The sequence below is a fragment of the Alternaria burnsii genome (genome assembly GCF_013036055.1).
Source record: "Alternaria burnsii strain CBS107.38 chromosome Unknown 700, whole genome shotgun sequence".
Taxonomy (NCBI): domain Eukaryota; kingdom Fungi; phylum Ascomycota; class Dothideomycetes; order Pleosporales; family Pleosporaceae; genus Alternaria; species Alternaria burnsii.
This window is the reverse complement of record NW_024066121.1, coordinates 31842-46779: the sequence shown is the minus strand read 5'-3', so window position 1 is coordinate 46779 and position 14938 is coordinate 31842. Positions and strand designations below refer to the sequence as shown.

The following is a 14938-nucleotide window of genomic DNA, read 5'->3' as shown; positions in this document are numbered from 1 at the left end:
GAAGCAATGCGACAAGATTTGAATCGCCGCCGACCAACGATCGAAAACGTGATGTTGTACTACGATAGTGCGGGGTGATTGAGTGTCAAGACTGGAGGGAAGTAGCACGGCCATTGCATGTTGTGGCAAAAGAGCGACGAGAGAGTCTTCAGAAACCGCCGCATTCGCACGCGCAAAAGCAGTTTGACAAGGTTTCATCCGCACCATTGGAGAATCGCAGCTGTGATGTTGTACTACACAAGAGTGGGGCAGAGTGTATCAAGACTCTGAGAATCACCGTGGTGATAGGACGAGAGTCGTGTTTTGCGCTAACCACGCTAGTCAACATTCACGCGACCCGAACGCGCCTTCGGATCGGCGTACTCTAGGATGTATACACGGCGCACGCCACATCAACAATCAACACAACACTCTTACTTTGCCATACTCACACTTAAAGACACGCGAGGCCCGCCGCTTGAGGAAGATACACGCGACTACCATCTCGTATACCAAACAGCCGACACGAAGTCGCGCATGCACATCCAAACCATGCCTGTGAAGGTAAGTCGGCGCGCAATACCAACAATCACGAATCTAATCATAGTCAGCGAAGAGAAGGTCCAACAAAGCAGCGACAAATTACTCTGCGTCGAAGCATCGACCCACTTCCTCTTCTAGCAGCACCTGAACCTACCAAACTGCAAGAGCGTCGCGCAAGCGAAGGGAAGAGCAAGCGACCACCAAGATGGCGAGGCCCCGTACGTACCATTCCTTCCATGGTTCGGAACAAAGTTGACTGACCTGGCTATAGCAACACAACAACACTGGCAACATGCAACAAAGAGCTGCATCAGTCGTGCTACCAGAGTCCAACATGAATCCAACACGTGATGTCCAAAGAAGTGCGTCGCATCAGCCATCGCAATCTCAAAACATCCAACTTCGCTTCTCCTTCTCCCAATCGTTCATTGATGATGTGGAGCGACAACTCCATTCCGAGAACGAGGCTCGCTTCAACCAATCCTTCTCCGGCCTCTCCATGGCCCCCAAGCCCACCCAATCCTTCTCCAGTTCAAGTCCAAGTTCTCACTCCACTGAAAAGGCGTCTCCGGTACAGTATGTGTCGTCGCAAAGGTCCATCTACGAAGAGGAGGAGGTCAAAGCTCCCGTGTTGACCAAACCGGGGCAGAAGAAGAAGGAAGGCTATGGCTTCAGCTACTCGGAAACCTTCATGTATGATTCAGATGACTACCCGGATACGGAGTGTGAGTGGGATCCAGATGCAGAGGAAGAGCAAGGGCAGGAGACGACTGAGCCGAATACGCCGACTACGCCGACGTCGTTTGGCAATACTGAGTATCTGAATTGGGACAGTGGAGAGGAGGTTTCACGGATACATGAAGTGCAACATGTTGTGCAATACTCACAGCCGACACAACAGCCAACGCCCCGCCAAAGCTTCAGCTCATCAACAACCAACGCGCCGTCTTTTGACGACCTCGTCGTCCTTCGCGACGTAGGTTCCTTCCACCTTGCGCGCCCGCAACGACACCTTTCTTGTACACACGCAAGTCGAGAAGACACAATCCAACTCAAAGCACGCGCCCAGGCTCTCCTCTCTAGATACACCGAATCTGCCTCCATTCAACTCTCCCTTCTCACCCGTCTCGAACGTATGCTTTATCTTGAGCAAAGGAAACCAGATGCTACGGAAGATGGCGTCACGAAGGCTTTACTGCCTTGTGCGGAGAGATTGGAGAGGTGGCTGGTGGGGAGTAGAGAGGAGAGAGTGGCGACGGGGGAATGGAAGGGGGTGGTGGAACATGAGATTGAGTGGGTGGGGTGGATGGTGGAGGCGGGGAGGAGGGGGGTGTTGCATGTTAGGGGGAGGGGGTGTCGGTGTAGACCGGAGTGGGAGGGGGTTTGATGGTTGGGGTTGGGGTTGTGTAGGATAGGAAGTTTGGGAGAGCTGGTGAGGCTGCGATAATGGATTGTTGGCAGATACCAGTTTTGTTGTGAGTGTTTGCAGGTGTAAGCATCTCTGACGTTTAGTGAAAGTTCAACGAACAAGGCAGGATCATAGGCGACGAATGCAACGCTAACACGGTGTTCCACGCTAGTATACTCACAGGATCTCATAAAAGCACAGAAGATTCTTACACAATGCACTGCAATTTCTAGCGTGGAGCATCAGATCGAAACCACGCCAACGGAGGCGGGACGGGATGGCATGGAAAGCTAGAGTCCAATAGCTCAACAACTGAAATGCGATCTACAGCGTCAGAAGCATCATTGCGTCAGAAGATGACTTCTGAAGCGCACTGCAACCTTTGCACTGCAACCTTTAGCGTAGAAGAGCAGATGTAAGTATAACGGCATCGACCAATCGTTTCCACTAGAGTATGAGTGGCACATGAGGAATCCTGGTTGTTCTGGTCAGTCACTGTCGCACAGGCCTGACCGGTGAACCCAAACAGACAACTATTTGCAGAAAACGGATGTCGCTAAGCCTTCCAGAAATTTTGCCTCGCACCATACGATTTGCACTGCAATTCTTAGCGTAGAAGAGGAGCTGTACATGCATGTCAGATGCGCCTTGTCTTAGCCGATTGCACGATCGCTGAAGGCGCAGCTTCTTGCACTGCAATTTTAGCGTCGAAGAGGAGCTGTATATGAAAGGCAAATGTGCTATGTCTTACTAAAGCCGGCCAAACATTGATAAAGTCATCGAAATACTAGGGCTTGCACTTTAATCTCCAGCGTGGGCGAGTATGTGTGAGGACGCAATACTCGGTTGATCTCTCGCCCCACTAGAAGGCGGAGGGAGGGGTGTACTATTGTGCATACTGCACTGCATACTTCAGCATAGAAGAGGATATGTAAGCCATAAGCGGAGTAAGGCTGCAACAGCTATGATCTGTGATCGCTGTTTGTACTGCGACCCTCAGCGTAGACGAGTGGATACGTAGGGATTTGACCAAGCAGGTAGTTATCCAGCGATCTGGAAACATCAAGAAGACCCAAAGACCCCATCTCAAAGATGCTGTGCTATGGTTCAAGTGTAGGTCTTAACAGATCGGGACCCATACTCCGGGGACGGCGGTCCTACTGCGGGACGGCGGACCCAAAATTTTGCACTGCAATCTTTAGTGTAGAAGAGTAGGCGTAGGTCTGAGGATATGGACCGGTGATGTCCACCAAAGTAAGAGTGGCACAGGAGGGATCCTTGTCAGTCCGGTGAAGGTAGCTTGCACTGCAATTTCTAGCGCTGGCGAGCTGATGTGTATTGGAGTCCTTAGCATGCAGGACGACAGCATATTCAGGTAGCAACTCGCCAGCTAGTGCCCGTCCTGGTAGCCTGCCTCTAGCGTTGCAGAGAAAGCCAGACTTGAGCTAATGGTGGGAAGCCCTCCTTACACAACAACAAGGCCTCTAATAAATATTCTAAAGAGATAGTCTTATTCGCAGTACTCTATTGTATATTCTATCCTTTTATTAGGATTTATTAGCCGTGATGTGGTGAGTAATTAGAAGAAGAGGCCGAATTAAAGCTGCTCTTACTTCCGGCTTTTTCTGCAACGCTAGAGCCTGCATTGTAATCTCGAGCGCGAACGAGTATGTGTGAGGATGCAATCCCCTGTCAATCCTTCGCCGCGCTGCAAAGCACATTTCGCTCTCAACACCAGAAGTTTCAACGAACGAAGAATCGTAAGCGTAGGACATGCCGCTACCGGACTGCTTAGCCATGCTTTCTTTCAGTTCAAGCATAGAGACCATGGTGAGAGCATTCCATAGACTGGTGTAATAGTGTCTTCTAAATGTTAGCAATGCTCTGAAGATATCCTAAGTCTAATGCGCGGGCGCCACCAACTACAGTCTTGGGTGTGCACTGCAATCTTTAGCTCATGAGAGCAGCTACCTCGATTGAGGCGCAGCCAATCAATCCTATCAGGCATCAGTAACTATATCACACAGCAGTTTTCTCACTGCATATCTGGCTTGCACAGTGCACGCATGCGATGTAGTCGCGAACCCCTTGGCGCCTGTGAAGATACTTCACCAGACACCACTGCAACTTTGTACTGTGATCCCTGGTGTCGTGAAGGACATACAATCTCCAGCGCAGCAGAGCGGGATTGGGCAGAAAAAAAGTAATAAGCTCGGCGACCGCGACGACGCGTGGAGGACAAATCAGGTCGTCTGCGATTGGTAAGGATTTCCCCCGTCTCATCGGTGAGAGACATTTTGCGGACTGCGTTTGCCTTGATTCGCATTCCTGCAACCCTTTCCACCGGTGGGACTGCTGCCTGCTCTTTTGCACTGCAATCTTTAGCGTGGACAACCATCTCGATGACGTGTCCCGCTAGGTCTCTAGAATGATGAAAGGCCAATGGTTGTGGGTAGCTTTCGGCATCGAATCTATAGAGTGAAAGAGGCAATGCCATCCTGAGCTTCCAGAATTTGTGCTTCACATGCAACGTGGTCATTGATCTTTCAATTTTACCGTACATTTGCAGGATCAATCGTATGCTGTAGCTGATGATTTGGTGGTCTCGAGTGGCGAAGTGGTCTCGAAGAGGCGGGAGAGGTGCTGTACTTCGACAGGCGCCAAGATCTGATCTGAACAAGTGCGGGGTAGAGCCGAGCTCTTAAAAAGTGGGTGCGCCCGGATGGCTGCATCGCAATCTCCGTTCTGCACAAGAGCACACCTTCAGCAGTCCAGGATCACCGGCACGGTCCGCAGCCACTTCCTACATACGAAACCGCGAAAGAGAAGCTGTTCGTTTACACGACCAGCAAAAGAGTCAGGATCGGGCGATAGTTCTAATGTTTGCATGACAAGGCCCACATGCAATATGAAAGTCGATTTCAATCGATCCTTCAAACGTGGACCTTTGAGCAAGCAAGATCTCGGTCAAACAGGTTCAGCATCTCTGGTGGGATAGCAGGATTCGGGCTATCGAAGATGGACCCTTGTGGGCTCATAGGCCTTTCCACCGAACGAACACATGGCACAAAGCTACATCGCGTTATGCAGAGCGCCTGAGACTTTCTCTTGATTTTTCGACCGCTCACCCACACATCGCCTTGTGACCGCTGGCAACAGGAACGAAACTGCCCTGTCTGAAGAGCTTGAGGCACTTCCTAAATGGTGTACTGCAGCTCTCGGCACGGATAGCAGGTTTGGGTGACGCGTACGTTCTAGCTAGTTGTTCCGCACGATGCAACCTTCTCTCTAGAGCATGGTCGATGAAACCTGCACGCGTAACCGGTCAGTACTCCCTGTAATGGAAACTTTGGCGCAGAATAGGCGACACTTGTGCCTTCGAAGACAAGATGCCAGCATGAAGTGCATCTCTAAGACGGCAACTCCTAACCGAAAGGACCAATCACGCCACCGTGCGAATGACGGACGACCTACACTCATGTAGGAATTTGGAGAGACGGAGTGAACTGATAGATTAGCATGCGTTAAGTTGATCCAATATGCATAGCACAGGCAACTGCCAAGTGACCATGTACCCACTGATCTCGCATCGACACCGCAAGTAATAGATCATATCGACTATCAACAATTGCGTCGTTGGCTGCGAGGAGAACGGGAGCGGGAGCAACCGCCATCCGACACTAGCGTCCCTATCGGAGATTTTGACAGAGACCGTTGCTCAAGTCTAGCGGCTCGGGTGAGCTCTGGTTCCGAGCGTTCTGCCAAGTCCCGATCACTCGTAGAGTCTCGTGGTTACTGATCGGGTCCACCTCCTGCTCAACACGAAACGTTGCAAGCGACATATAGCCACCGTTGATCTATAGACGTCATGGATGAGCAGACGAAGGACAGAGACTTTGCATCTGAAGTGGCCTTGGTGCATGGTATATATTAGTTGCTTTCTGCTGCAACATAGTCTTACCGTCATCGATCACCCACACCATCAACACCGCGTCTTGTGTCTGAGAAACAGAGTTGTTGCATCGTTAGCAGCCTCATAACACGACCAGGATCCTGCAACCCTTCGATAATCGCGGTTGCCATGTCGCTTCATCAGTCATTAGCTGCTACATTGCTGCTCTTTGAAATCGTACGTAGTTTTGTCTGGTGCACGCAAATACATTCTGATCGTTTTCCTAGGCTGTGGTCTACGCAGTGGGCCTTGCAATCTACAGGGTTTACTTTCACCCTCTTCGCAAGATACCCGGACCGAAACATTATGCCGTATCTGGACTCCCCTTGGCCATCGAGAACTCGTTCAGAGGTCTTTTTACCAAAAAGGTTCTCCGCTTTCATGAGAAGTATGGCGACATCGTTCGTACAGGGCCAAACCATGTTTCAATGAACGGAACCATTGGATGGCCTGAAGTTTTCGGCCATAGTCGCGGCGGACGACCTGAATTTTCCCACTGGCATGACTTTTACCAGATTGGGGACAAGTCGCACCAGTCTCTTTTCCCTGCTGATAGAGAGAGCCACCGACGCCAACGCCGTCTCCTGGCACATGCCTTCTCTGATGCTGCCATCAAGGAGCAGGAAGCGTTGATCAAGCAGTATGTTGACAAGCTCTTTGTGCAGTTACGCAAAGAGGCTGCGAAAAAAGAACCGGTTGATATGCTCAAGTGGTACAATTTCACGACTTTCGACATCATTGGGGACCTAGTCTTTGGGGAACCGTTCCATTGTCTGGACAACAGTGATTATCATCCATGGATTGCCATGATCTTCGCGGGCATCAGAGCTGGCTCTGGGATGATGGCTCTACTGAAGATGCCTTTGCTTCGTTGGGCTCTCCCACTACTGGTGTCCAAAGAAGACATCCAAAGGCGAAATGAACACAAGGCGATGAGTAAAGTAAAAACCGAGCGGAGAACAGCACTTGGCCCTACGCCCGATGGCCGAAAAGACATCATGACTTACATCCTTCGTCACAACGATGAGAAGGGCATGAGCCATGAGGAGATCTTAGGAAATTCGGACGCTTTGATTGTAGCTGGTAGCGAGACTACAGCGACCGCGCTCTCTGGCTTGACCTACTGGATAACTACCAACCCGCAAGCTTTGAAAAATGTTCAGGAAGAGGTCAGAGCAGCCTTCAGATCCGAGGAGGATATCACCATGGTGTCTACTGGGCAGCTCAAATATCTGAATGCCTGTCTCGAGGAGGCTATGCGGATGTATCCACCTGTTGTAGAGACGCCCCCGCGTATCTCTCCAGGGGAGTACGTCAACGGCCACTACATTGCTCAAGGTGTAAGTCAAACTTCACTGTTGCTTTTGCGTCGCCCCAACTCTCTCCCATTACCCATGCGGTCTTCCTATCAGATTGCGAACATTGAAACGAACAAACATTAACGGATATTTCTAGACTTTCATAACGATCCACCAATGGGCTGTTCACCATAACCCCAACAATTTCGCTCAGCCAGATACCTTCAAGCCTGAGAGATGGCTAAGCCCCGATCATCCTTTGTACGACCCGCAGTTTAGCGCAGACAAGAAAGGGGCTTTCCAGCCCTTTTCTTTTGGCCCACGAAATTGCATCGGCAAGAACCTCGCATACGCTGAGCTTCGACTCATCGCTTCTAGGTTCTTCTGGAACTTCGACATCGCACTGCACCCCGAAAGCAATAACTGGCCAGATCAGCAGAGAGTGTTTACTCTGTGGGAAAAGATCCCGCTGATGGTGCAGCTGAAGCAAGTTGAGAGAACTTAAAGAAACAGGCAACTATTCCAAGTCGTCTGCCAGGCAGTGTGTTTCCGATCTTCGTCTTTCGGTATTTCGGGTGCGTCACCGAGACCGTGAGGTGTAGCATGTGGCTCAGAGTAGCGCGTCATGTTTGCATTGGCAGATACAAAGAAAGCAGAAGGTATCAACAAGAATGTAAAGAGTCTTTTTACTTTGAGCTTTAAACTCCGAGAAGGTTTTGTTTGCTAGGTCGCTTGTAATTGCAGTGCTTGGTAATCAGGACGGCAGCGCTGGTTATATAATTTGTTACGGAGTGGCATGGGGTAGAGCTTAGAAATCTCAGCGCCCAATGACTGTGACCACCACACTGACTCAGACATGGTTCGATAGATTTCATACATTGCTTGCTGTGAAATGTTCGGTGTGTACAGGGCGCAAGCCAGTCTCTTAGTGCTATGCTTCGGGCCTAACAAAATCCTCTAAACTCGAAGCGGCAACAATGTCATCACACTAATTATCCCGTGACAAGGATAGTCACACGTGACTTTCCTGATCACATTTCTCCAAGAAGCGGTCCTGGCGACCGGTGATAGGATACGGCTTCAGACTGATCACCGGAAAAGGCGAAGGCGGAAAGAAAGAAATCCAAGCTATGATTTGCGATGAGCTGCAAGTACAAATACCTCGAGGAACCATAAGGTAACGCAGAAATAGCAAGTCATTTTGATGAAGATGTCACCTTTGCGTCGAAAGTTCGCACTCACGGCATTCTGCTTATTGAGTGGACAAGCTGCATTCGCAGCATCGCTCCTCAACCTGCAGGATCTGATAGTCGATCTAGGCTATGGCGTCTACCGGGGCGCTTACAACTCAACTACACATCTCGATATTTGGAAAGGGTATGTCGAACTTAGCATCACACGGAGACATCTGTCGTGAGAAGTCCTAGTATGCTGACCACTGCCATAAAGCATTCGCTACGCAGCACCCCCAGTTGGTGACCTTCGCTGGCGAGCACCAGCGGCCCCTGTTGTCTCTTCAAGTGACATAGTGGACGCTATCGAATTTGCACCAGGATGTCCTCAAGCCGCTCCTGCGCCATTTCCAGTTATTCCGGCACCATCGGGTAGTGAAGATTGCTTGTTTCTCAACGTGTATGCGCCTAGGCGCAAGGAGAAAGCTAAGCTTCCAGTGCTTGTTTGGATCCATGGTGGTGGTTACGGGTTTGGAAACGGGCAGCAGGACATGACTGAGATCATCAACGATAATGGAAACAGTTTTGTTGCTGTCTCTATCCAATATAGAGTAAGTCTATACTCATGATGCAAATATCATTAACTAAGTTATTGAAGCTCGGTGCCTTCGGGTTTCTCTCGTCCACTGAGATCCAGCAGGATGGCTCTCTCAACGCCGGTATCCTCGATATGTCTTTCGCCCTGCAATGGGTGCAGGATCACATTGATCAATTTGGAGGTGACAAGTCGCGAGTCACTGTTGCTGGTCAAAGTGCTGGTGCCGGTGGTGTGATGCTACTTGGTATCGCGAAGAATGGCGCCCTAGGTACTTCGCTATTCAGCAACGTAAGCGGTCCTTTGACTACATTAGGGTCCCTGCTAACAATGCATCAGATTATCGCTGCCTCGCCCTATCTTCCACCACAGCACAAATTTGATGCTTCAGCCCCAACACGACAGTATGAGAGCTTTTTCACTCGGGCTGGATGTGCGAACTCTACCGAGACGCTATCCTGTCTGCGCAGCAAGGATTCCATCACACTGCAGACCGCAAACTCAAACGTGAACGCTGCCAATTCTTATGGTCATTGGGCATTCGCTCCCGTTACAGAACCAGAATCTGGCTTCATCAACACTCATCCAAGTGACTCCCTTGCAGCAGGACTCGTCAATGGAGAGAACATCCTCGTCGGCAACAATGCGAACGAAGGTCCCCTCCTCGTCCCCACCATTGATAGTACCAGTGCACTTCAAGCATGGATGCAAGGTGCTTTCCCTTCAGTTACCTCAACAGAATTCGAAGCCATCCTCGCCGCCTATCCGCTATCGAATCTGACAAATAACGATACATTCGCAACCACAGGCTTCGGCCCAGTGACAGCCCTGACTACTAGCTTATTCGCCTCAGGCATACAACAGCGTGCATATAATATCTACGCCGAAGCGACCTTCGTGTGTCCGTCATACTGGCTCAGTGGCGCCTTTACAACAAACAATCGCACCGCATTCCACTACCAGTACTCTGTACCTGGCGCGCTACATGGCAGCGATGTGACCGCGTATTTCGGCCCTGCAACGCCTAGCCAGCCACGTTCCTTCACTACTGTTTTCAGACAGATCTGGGGCCAATTTGTCACGGCAGCGAACCCGGCTACTGCAAAGGGTCTCACGAATCTCACATGGCCGACATGGGAAAAAGACGGACATGGCAAGATGCTCAATCTCAACATCACAGGCGGTGTGCCTTCCTCTGCTCCACAATTGACAGGAACTACTATCACAGAGTATACAGACCCTGGGCTGCAAAATCATTTTACCGTTATCAACGCGCTAGAGTGGGAAGGCAATAGAGGTGCGAGATGTGAGCTGTGGAGAAGTATTGCTAGTAAGGATGTGGAGAGGAATTGAATTCTGTGCGATAATTTTCAGCAGGACGGTTACGGCTGCTTCCCTACGAACGATCGAGCATATCATACGTAATATATGACCAGCATTTCTTGCATCAACAACGCGCCACTTTTGCAGATGACGATGTAGTGTCGCTTGCACTGCAATTCTTACCTTAATAGAAAGGGTGCAGTGGTCGCCTGATTCTCAGACCACACAAGAAGCGCTTCTCCGTGCTACAGACTGCAGTACACAACACCCATAAGCAATGCAGGAAGATCGAAATACTGTGCTAATCCTGATCGCACAAAAGAGGATTTGTGGCCTGGTATTGGCCTCCAAGTTTTGTAGTGAGGCAGAGTGGACGAGTGTGGCTGGCGTCCTGCGTCACCCACATCAGTCCTTGACGTAGAATTCGGAACAAGGTGTCTCCTTATGGTGTGTTCGATGTTGGTGCGTAAGCAAATGCCCTCTGTTCTAGCACAAGATCGCAGTGCGCAGCACATGCCACCTGGCCAATCGAAGGCGGTGCCAGTCCAGCACAGAAGGCTATGACCACTTGGCGGCTGAGATCATAGCGGCGCAGCTGATTCCAGTGAGGCGCGCGTCAGCACGTGTGCGGTATCAGTGTGCGGTGTCAGGCACTTGAGCACGAATTACTCGCTGGTTGGTCAATCCATCTGATAAATATTCTTATGAGGCTGAACGCATAAACGGCTATAAAGTGAGATAGGCTCATCCAGTTGTAGCAACGTGATCTCGGTTCAGATCACGTCTTCACTGGCCTTGTTCCTTATTCGGTATTCGATTAAGGAGCTTGCACCCTGCTGTCAATTCAAGTAATGCTTGATCAGAAGGAAACGATAGCCAAGTTCTAACACAGGTATCGTGAATCGATTTCCAACTTTCGCGTCAAATCGATCGGTGCCCTTTGTAACTTCAGCAAGTGCTACGAAAAGCGATTCGCTGTACATTGCAATCCTGCAGTTAGCCACTTTGAATGAGATTAGCTCTCTCAAGCTTCGTGTTCTGTAGTGATCGCATATCCTTTCGATGTTAGTGACGAAAAGCAATCTAGACCGTGCCACCTCACCTGCTCCACTGTTTGTTCCACAACATAACGCGTGACCAACACCGTCTGCTTTTGGCCAAGACGTAAAGCTCGCGCAACAGCTTGATTTTCAACAGAAGGATTCCACTGAGGTTCGACGATAAAGACACGGTTTGCCGTTGCAAGGTTGAGCCTAGAAGACACTGTCAGTCTGAACGGACAACAATGTCGAAGATTGTTACATACCCTACAGCGCCTGTTCCAGTAGTCATGATGAGTACCCGCAAGTTCGGGTCTTCTGCGAATCTTTGTAGGATGCGTTTACGTTTAGCCGTTGAGCACTCGCCGTCAATTCGCTCGTGGGTCCATGTATCATTGGATATATGGCGGAGGTAGAACTGCAGCAAGTCCAGTGTTCGCGTCCAACATGTGAATATGATACTGCCAATCTGTTAGACTCAGTAGAATGATTCATGAGACTACCGCAAGTACCTTTTTGTGTTCCATACATCAACGGAAACATCTTCCATCAAACACTCCATCTTCGAGGATCGCCCGTTGGGTCGAAAGTAGGTATCCTCTTGTGATGCGTGATTGGAGCGTGGCGCTCCGGAGTTAGCGTCCCAAAGTGGTTGACAGAGGGGACACCTGCTGGGCAGGTTTTCCTGATCATTCGTCATGCTTGTTGAAAGACATTCTATACAGAGTACGTGCCGACAATGTTCCGTGTAGCGACGGAACAACGTACCAGTATTAAAAAGAGGCAACGTCTGTCGACACGCAGAGCAGGTGAGTTCGCCATCCCTTCCTAATGACGCCTCCACAGCCTCTCTTTCGTCCAGAAGGTGCAATTTGCGCCGATTCCAGGAGAATGGTTGTTGCCAAGTGCCATGATTGCAGATGATACGTAGTTGAAGCTGTACCTGGAACATGCCTAACGTGCTCTTCTGATCAAACACACCATTCTGGTTCTTGATCGTCCGAAACATGATGTCATAAGTTTGCTTGTATTGAGTCTGCTCTTCTGATGACAGACGAATCTTCCTCACACGATGTTCTTCGTCCGGCAAATGAAGTACATCTTTAGTCCGGCGAAGACACAATGAGTCCAAGAGGCGTGTGAAACGTTCGATCGCCAGGCTACGCCGCTTACTGCCTTCATCGAAGGGTATAGCGATGCACTTCCGAAAGTTCGACAAGCTGTGGAATGGGCTAATTCTCAGGAAGGCGAACAAGGAGCCGATATCCTCTAGACGGTTTTGTATAGGTGTGCCGGTAAGACACCATCGAGATCGGGCTGAAATCTCAGCTACAGTGCGATACAATACTGTGGACTGCCGTCTTATGATATGAGCTAGAGTATGATTGTTAGTAGAACACAATGACTGGTGTGTGGGATAGCAACCTTCGTCAAGCACGAGGCGATACCACTCTATGTCCCTCAGCGCACCTTTGATTCCAGCGAGATCTGATGCGAGCGTATGATAGGTTGTGATGACAATATCTGCTTCGACGAACCTATCTGCCGAGGTGTGTCGATGAGGACCATGATACTTGATGACTTTCAGAACTCCACGGGAGGAGTCGTTAAAGTGCCTTCAACCATCAGTTTTATACCCATGTTCACGCGATGCTATATACTCACTTGTCCAGCTCTTGGAACCACTCGTTGATCATGACTATACGAAGCCTCTCAGAGTCTGTGATCGGAACAATGCAATGATTAACTTACGGTCCGATGATGCGACAATTAAGGTCGCTCCAGAGTGGTGCTTGCACCTTGCTATCTGCGACGATTCGACGTCTGGAATCTCGTTCTGAATTTTCCAGCTATGTGCAGCATTCAGAGTTCGTATGATTAGGGCTAGTATGGAGAGCGTCTTGCCCATTCCCATTTCATCTGCGAGGATACCACCGCCTGTTTCATCAGGTTTAAACATGCCAACAGATTCGTTAGTATACTTTGAAGCTTCCTATCATGGACTAAAGAACCTACAACGCGCGTTCGAGACTGCATGCCGGTAGCTGTAATTTCGATCAGCAAAAGCAATCCAGCTTTTTTGCCACATACTAACCATTGCACTCCTTCCTCTTCGATAGCTTTCCACAGCGTATACTTCTCTGGTATTGGACCGTCTTCGCGCTGCATCATAAAGGCAAGCGCTGTCTTCTGATGCCTGTGTCGCTTAGCATGGGATTCTGGAATGAACTCAACTCGCGGACAGTGTCTTGCGTGCTCTGCAGCAGCGGGATTACATACAACAAGAGTGTGGTATTGAGACGCTCGTCACCTTCCAGCCCACTCAGATCACGATCGCGTGTTAGTGACGAATATACGTCTCGAATCGTGTTTTTAAACGACCGTAGGCTAGGATTTTCGGGCACAGTCTCTCCTAGTACTGGCCTTGTCACCGTCATTGAGCCCTCAAACTCAGGCAGCGTGAGCATATGAGGATTACTATATCTAGCGCCGTCTCTGATGTACGCAGGACGCTGAAGGTAAAGCTTATGTTGGGAGAGTTCTCTTCCAATCTCGTCAGCCGCTGCTGACGGGCCATACACGTTCACTTGAACCCGAATCACAGCTTCTTTCTCTCTTGTAGCTCGACCTATAGTTTCCTGGAAAGCTCTTGTCGGAGCAAAAACTTCGAGTTCAAGCTCATAACCCTGTTCTGCAATGCTAGTGAGTGCTTTATCCAGCTGCGCATTCACCTCTCCCACCACTGCTCCGTCTGAGAAAGCGACCAGGAATTGAGCTCCAGGCCTGATGATCCCCAGCTGAGAATGTCCATGAAGAGGTGATGGCGCAATCATATTGAGCTTCTTGTTGAGCTCTATCATGTTGCCGCAAAGCCGTACGGCAGCTCTGAACACCTGGATGCGTGTCAGTTGATTGTGGACGAAGATTGGTCGTTATTAGCGACGGCGCTGGGTCGAAATAAATCCGAAGGAACCTACCATACAGATCAGACAGTATTTTACTTACCATGCCATAACATATATGTGCTTCCTCGGGTGGAAGTTTATCCAGAAGTCGATGACACGCATCTCCGGTCGTCCAGTCCTCGATGTCGGCACTGGTTTCCTGGAACGAGCTATACAACTCAATCTGATCTTTGTCGAGACCAAGGTCGCATTGTGCAATCTGGGAGCCAAGAAGATCGTCCAGGTATTGGTCCCATGACTGAGTTGGCAAAGCCGCTATGAACCTACAATCGTCAGTCTTGCTTCAACAATCACAGAACGTCGACTACATACTGATCTGAATCGTCATCTCTGTTGAACTGCAGATGCGGTCGATAGTTGTTTTGGTAGTCGTTGCCGGCATCCTCGTTGTTCAGTAGGTGCTTCAGCGCCATCTGGACCTTGGGTGTGATGTAAGCGCGTTGTACGCTAGCGGCTTGGCAAACGCGCTACTTGCACAAGTCGCCTCGAATCGGTGAAGACGCGCAACTTCAATCAACGCTCAAGATCTGTCTGAACAGAGGGTGAGGGGCACTGCCAGATATGCCTGAGGGATGGGCGCATCTCAGCTCGGTGCATGCGGAAGGCTATGTTGCAGCCTCCTGCATACCGGTGAGCCACGCGCAGCGTTTCAGCCTTGCTCC

General features: G+C 50.0%; 3 protein-coding genes across 3 annotated transcripts; 2 read left to right on the top strand and 1 right to left on the bottom strand.

The window, feature by feature from the left end:
- Nucleotides 1–587: 587 nt before the first annotated feature.
- On the top strand, nucleotides 588–1909 carry GT037_009104 (uncharacterized protein; the record flags this gene model as incomplete). The annotated part of the gene is made up of 2 exons (XM_038934151.1): nucleotides 588–740; nucleotides 794–1909. Coding segments are annotated over 2 exons (1269 nt in total), but the record flags the coding sequence as incomplete, so codon positions are not given.
- A 4102-nt stretch (nucleotides 1910–6011) lies between these two features.
- On the top strand, nucleotides 6012–10300 carry GT037_009103 (cytochrome p450 3a17; the record flags this gene model as incomplete). Its single annotated transcript, XM_038934150.1, has 7 exons — nucleotides 6012–6059; nucleotides 6110–7222; nucleotides 7338–7655; nucleotides 8373–8557; nucleotides 8630–8963; nucleotides 9011–9238; nucleotides 9287–10300. The coding sequence occupies 7 exons, from the start codon at nucleotides 6012–6014 to the stop codon at nucleotides 10298–10300; spliced, it is 3240 nt and encodes a 1079-aa protein (XP_038782952.1).
- A 966-nt stretch (nucleotides 10301–11266) lies between these two features.
- GT037_009102 (uncharacterized protein) lies at nucleotides 11267–14689 on the bottom strand (the record flags this gene model as incomplete). The annotated part of the gene is made up of 13 exons (XM_038934149.1): nucleotides 11267–11326; nucleotides 11373–11523; nucleotides 11577–11771; nucleotides 11823–11937; nucleotides 12079–12684; nucleotides 12736–12926; nucleotides 12976–13009; nucleotides 13063–13248; nucleotides 13327–13355; nucleotides 13406–13507; nucleotides 13591–14204; nucleotides 14317–14539; nucleotides 14589–14689. 13 exons carry the CDS (start codon nucleotides 14687–14689, stop codon nucleotides 11267–11269), a joined length of 2607 nt encoding a protein of 868 aa, XP_038782951.1.
- Between the last annotated feature and the right edge of the window lie 249 nt (nucleotides 14690–14938).